The sequence below is a fragment of the Salminus brasiliensis genome, chromosome 6, assembly GCF_030463535.1.
Source record: "Salminus brasiliensis chromosome 6, fSalBra1.hap2, whole genome shotgun sequence".
Taxonomy (NCBI): Eukaryota; Metazoa; Chordata; class Actinopteri; order Characiformes; family Bryconidae; genus Salminus; species Salminus brasiliensis.
In genome coordinates this window covers 40,118,437-40,124,436 of record NC_132883.1, presented here as the reverse complement: position 1 = coordinate 40,124,436, position 6,000 = coordinate 40,118,437, and the positions used below count along the sequence as shown (strand labels likewise).

General features: G+C 45.8%; 1 protein-coding gene across 2 annotated transcripts in view; it reads right to left on the bottom strand.

The window, feature by feature from the left end:
• Positions 1-362: 362 nt before the first annotated feature.
• Positions 363-6,000, bottom strand: part of adgra2 (adhesion G protein-coupled receptor A2) — an 88,295-nt gene continuing 82,657 nt past the window's right edge. For both annotated transcript variants that reach the window (XM_072682389.1, XM_072682390.1), the window contains exon 19: positions 363-5,553. In XM_072682389.1, coding sequence (XP_072538490.1) covers positions 4,071-5,553 — 1,483 coding nt within the window. In that variant the 3' untranslated portion in view covers positions 363-4,070. The remainder of the gene's footprint in view (positions 5,554-6,000) is intronic.

The window sequence follows — 6,000 nt, the reverse complement described above, 5'->3', positions numbered from 1 at the left end:
ATTTTATTCTTCGCATTTACTGGCAGACAGATTTGGATAGCAAATAAAATGGCTAGCCCAGCACTAGCTATATTTGTGTTCCTGGTTCCATTCTCCACCACTGTAAAGAAATCATTAGGTTTCTTTGTAATGAACCATTTCACTTCAAACCACTCTAAAGGACTTTGTTCACATCTCTGCAATATAATTATTATTTTTAAACATTTTTAAACATCTGTAAAGTTCCCCTTTAAAATGATCTATATTAATACACATTATAGATCATAACAGAAATATTATATACAAGTAGAATTTGGTTCCTTGTTTTCTGGGAGGTTCTCCAACAACTTTTTCTACAGTCACAACAATGAAAACAAGCTTGATTCAGTGCTAATTTGACTTTTATTTTCTTTACTTTGCATCAGAATTTTGATAAGGCACAAAACGTAACAGCAAATATATTACTGAAACTGGAAAAAGGGTTTTCATTTCCATAATCGATGAATCAATGCAGTGTGACACACATAAATACACATAAAACTGATGAAATCTCCCTTTTTTTAAAAAATGTTTGAGATGTCTTTATTATTAAACCGTCCACTGACGTTATACTGACCAAAATGGCTTTTGAACCCGTGGTATTAAAAAAAATGCAATGTAAGATAATTATTACAATAGAAATGCAAATGTGTTGTAGAATTAGAGTGGGACTGTTTTGAAGGAGCATTTCTGCTGTTGCAAAATGCCAAAATACTCCCATTCACACTGTCCTGTCATTTTATTACTGAAACATGCTAGAACCACAGCTACACTGCGACAAGCACAAGCTCTGTGGTTGGTGTGGTGCAACAGATAACACCACTACCTGCCACTGAGTTACAACACCATGTAGGAGACCAGGGTTTGATTCCCGGTCTGGGTGACTGTGGTGCTGCGTTACACCAATAAGAGTCCTTGGGCCAGACTCCTAACACTACATTGGCCCTCCTCTGTGATATGAATAACCTTGTATGTCGCTCTGGATAAGAGCGTCAGCTAAATGCCGTAAATGTACTCTGTTAGAAGTGTTGGCATCGATGAACATTGCTTTCACAAAGCTATTAGTCTTTTAATGCACTTTTGGGGACTTTTTTTTTTTTACATTTTAGGCCCTGTTTACACCTTCATCCTTTATGGTCGTATTTTTGTGACTGGAGGAAAGGGTACCATGCACAATTACCACACCAGTTTCTACAACATGCCATCAGGGACATGTTATGCGTGTTATGTGGTCTTATATGTGCGTCCCTGACCACCTGCGATGATGATGATGATGGTGATCGAACCACAGTTTAAATCCAAAGCACATCAGACCATGTTCACGCTTGTTCTTCGCATTCTCCACTTGTGAGCTTTTGTGGTCACTGCGTATGTCTGTTAACAGTGTGAATGAGGGGAAGGGGAAAGGGGGGGGGGGGGGTTTAGGGAGATTTCTGATGTCTGTAAGGCCAGACAAATAGAGGAAGTAAAATCTGCAAATTCGGTGACCAGAAAGTGTTAAACACGAAGCTTCTTTGGCATAAAAATCCCTGAACATATGTGTTAAAGACAAGCCAGCAGCTCTACATCTAGGACAGACTGAAGATGTGAAGCATGAATAAACAGCTCTTGAAAGCTTGACCTTGCGGTAACACCGAACCGAGCGTTGACATTGCATATGGCATCATAAATAACAATATAGGCTTGACTTGCTAGCATAGTGCAGGACCTGTACATGAAACGATTGTCTTGTGCCTAACACTGTTTCCCCCCTCGAAGCTGGGGTACTGTTTCTGTACTCAGAAGAGAAAACACAGAAAACTCATAGTTGGGTTCTTGAGGAACCTCACTGAAGGTGTTCTAGACCCTGTTTACACCTGGTCACCTCATGCGACTAGTATCTGGATAATATCGTGATTAGATTTTAGCCACATGCGTTTACACTGGGTAGTCAAATACGCCTCCGGTTAGCCAGTCTTCAATCCGATCGCTGTGTGGGACGGACTTGGGAATGCTCTTAGGGATTTTGGGCCTATTAAAAGATATTACACTGGGCCCACAACTCTGCCCAAATACTCAATAAATACATTTTTCAGTCCCAGGCCCTTAGAATCGTCCTAACACCCCCCCTCCATACGGCGCCCCTGGGCGGTTGCTGGCTTGGAGAGTGACGGGTGTGTTTACACTGCTATTACGTGGCTCAAATGAATCTCAGACCACCTCCTAAAATGAGTCTTGGGTGCGTTTACACTGGCATGTTTATGTGGTTTGGCCTAATCCACATATAATCCTGACACTCGAGACGCATGAAGTGACCAGGTGTACACTAGATGGTCCTAGATGTTCCCACTGGGCCAACTTTCCACACACAGCCTAAATGTACTATTTCAAATGAAGCATATCTCAATGGAAATTAGGGATGCATCCATCTACCTGGATCAGCAGTTACAAGAAATTGCAGAATTTTAGGTGCAGTTATTGGCAATGTTGCTTCCAGAGTACAATAAATACGTCGTCAAATAAGAGTCTGATGCGTCATCCAGATCGAAACGTCTGTCATTTTTGCTGATACTCATCACTGTGCATCCCCAGCTATCTTTTTTTTTTTTTAGAATTTTTTAGTCTAAACCAGACTTCATCTTTGTCTAGAAGATCTAAACGATCCAAACCTGTCCCATCATGACTAGTTTCTCCAAAGAGCCCCTTCCAAATAGTACTTTCCATGATGCTTAGGAACAGTCTGTGTGGAAAAGTGAACAGTGAACACATCTTCAGTTCAACGATGCTGATATAGAGTATAAATTACAGACCAGTAATAAGCCTGGAACAAAAAAAAGACCCTGAATCTGCTAATACTGACACTGATTTTATATATATATATAAAAAAGAGGTTAATTCTTTGTCTTCATTGGGCCACACCAGGACATGGTGTGAGGATGGGAAGGGGGCATTTTCAAGTGCTATGGGGAGAACCATGTCTTACATGATTAAAATAGTACAAACTACACTTATCCACACAACGCTTTTCAATAAAGCAGGAACAGAATCACCACTGGTTGGTAGTTAGAATATGGCGACTGCTGCTTTCGTCCAAACCAGAGCTTCTGCTAATGGATTGGATGTATGGCATGAACAATCCACCAGGGGGCAGGGTAGATCCACGCTTGGTCAACATGATCTTGGCCTTCCTCACAAAAGGAGGGACCGTGATGGAACAGAATGGGTTGCTTCCTGCTTTGGAACGGGTCTTTATCAGCAGAAAAAAGAGCAACTTTCCCAGTGCCAGCTCCTACTCGCAGCACGGAAGGGGCACGAATGCGCCACAGGTCCTCCTTTTTCCAGCGTTAATGTTGGAGCGATTAGAGAAGGCCAAGAGGTACTTATCAGTGCTGGAGTTTGAATGGACTTAAATACTGTTATGGTCAATTGATACATCCGTACATTCAGACAGACATACATACATACATACATTCAGACACACACAGTCTCTAAATAACAGACAAAAAAGCAAGACACACACACTAAGTATCAAAAAAAGAATAGCTCTCAGAAGACGAACTTGGAATGCAGCTCGGTATGCATAGAAACAAAGATCAAATTTAAGCTTAAAGATACCTTAAGGTACTCGAAACACTTCCTATAGCTTTAAAAACTCATTTCCGATAATACTGTAATAAAAGACAGACAGGTCACAGAGGAAACAAGGCTGTTGCACATTTCTTCACAAAATACTGAATCGGCAGGATCAGCTTTTGCATATACATCCCTTCAGGCATTCAAACAGAGCAAAACAAGCAGGCGCGTTGATCGCTTTATCCACGTCCTGGCCCAAAACGTAGAGGACCCCCTCTTAAAGCCTCGACGCAAACCTAATCCTAATCCCTTATCTGCCGAACCTTCTGGTACGTTTCAGGAAGGCGCAGACTGTTCAAAGCTCGCTGAGCATGTGTGAAAATAACACTAACAGGAGGCTAATCTTGGAGGAAGCCAGATGTTTCACTTGGCTTTTGGCTCCCGTTGCGACCATGGGGGTACCTCCCCCAAAACCAGAGAATACCAGAAGTCTCTTAGCATCACACTGTGGTCTCACTCTTCCAAATCCCACCCCGCATCCCGACGGATCCCTGCGACTGGTCCGTTCCGCTCGTGTCCAGTTCCAGCACGGATCCTTTCAGGGTTCCGTTTGGCGCAGCGGCTGTTGTCGACGAGGTTGTTCCGGTGACCGTCCCCGTCACTGTCGCTGTGGCAATGTTCAGTGGGAACGAGCTCCGCTTAGAGTCCCTGTCGGCCGAAGCGGCCAGTTTAAGGTTGTCCCTGCTGGCGCAACGCCTCTGTGTGCTCTGCTGCAAAGCCACCCGGCTTGCCACCGAGGGCAGTAGTGGAAAAGGCTTCCTGCTTCCGCTGCTGCCGCCGTCACTTCCTTCCGAAGGGCTTGTCGCCAGCCCTTCCCCGCGGTGCCTCCCGTTGGTCAGCGGCCCATTCTGGCTCTCGGAATGACTGTTCCGGAGGCTTCCGTTCTCGCTGGACGCGTGCCTGTGAAGGTGATGGATGCTGACTTGGTCCATCCCAGGTGGGCCCAGGGCACCCACGCTGCCGCCACCCCCGGCTCCACGCAGGGCTTTGAGCCGATAGTGTCCCCTGCCCTCCCCCCGGTGGTGGTATTGCGTATTCCCTGTCTTAGTTCTACTGTTAGTCTTCCTCCTCTGTTGTTGCTGGGCAGGGAGTGTGGTGCTAACACTGGGAAGCAGGTTGTTAGCAGGCTTGCTGTTGGTGTTGTTCTCTGTGCTTGTGCTAGTGTTGGTGTTTGTGTTGGTGCCTGCCAGAGCGCAGGTAGCGTTGTTGCCATTGTCCTGCGTCACCTGCAAGAGGTTGGTGAGCTTGCAGGGGCCGGTGGCAATGCTGCTGGTGCCGCTAGGTGTAGAGGACGATCTGGCGGAGGAAGAGTAGTTGTTGGGCTCTGCCAGAGGATGGCATCCTACAGAAAGCTGCGAGCCCCTTTCTGGGGTGCTCTGGACCCCAGCGGTAGCGGTGCAAGGGTGGCTGTAGGCCGGTATGGGTTGTGAGCGATGGTACCCTGGGCAGCACCCTAGCCAGGCTGCCTGGACGTCCAGACGCTTGAAGCAGTGATGTAAAACCAAGAAGATTCCCAGCCCGGTGGCCGTTCCCCCATACAAGCAACTGAACAGTTTCCTGTTTCTGTCCGTGTGCCACATCGCCATGGCGGCACAGCACCACAGAAGCAAAAACACAAACTGAGTTGCCACCAGCGCCAAGAACTGCACCTTCAGCGAGTACTGGTCCTCCACTGCAATCCCGGCATGCAGTGGGCCAACCGCAGAGTCAGTTGAAAGCAGACTTGTGCTGCCACTAAGAGCTGGTTGGCCCTCGGGCAAGGGGGTGGAGCCAGAGGCGGAGCACGGAGGGTCTTTGGCCCTCTGGGCGTTGCGGCACCTCAAGCGAGCCACGGTGCACAGGAAGTAGATCCAGGTCACCACGATCACCAGGCCAGCCGGAACGTAGAAAGCGCCGATACTGGGTTGCCATACCAACCAGCAGCTGCAGAAGGGGTCAGAGGCAGTAAAAAGGTCAGTGAGGGCAAAGGCAATGAATCACTCAAATGACAGAAACACAAAAGGAGCTCTGTTTTTAAAAAAGACTCTTGTTAAAGCACTTTTTTGCCGGAATGTGCAATAAATCTAAGGTTGCTGTAATGAGGGTCATGGAAAAATGAAAATACGTAGTTATGGTGATGAAAATACCAGCATATTGTCCCAATTGGAATATAAGTAATTTGGTACCATCAGTTGTCCATTACATCATATGAACATTTTCTAATGAACCGACCAATAGAAATGGGCCAAAATGACACAGTACATTCATTCTTAGTATAATTCTTAGGTGCAGTTTTTAGCTTAAATGTATAAAGGAGTCCTAACTAAATATATGTATATATGTGTGTGTGTGTGTGTGTGTATTTTTACTTTTAAACTGTTTACATAGCTT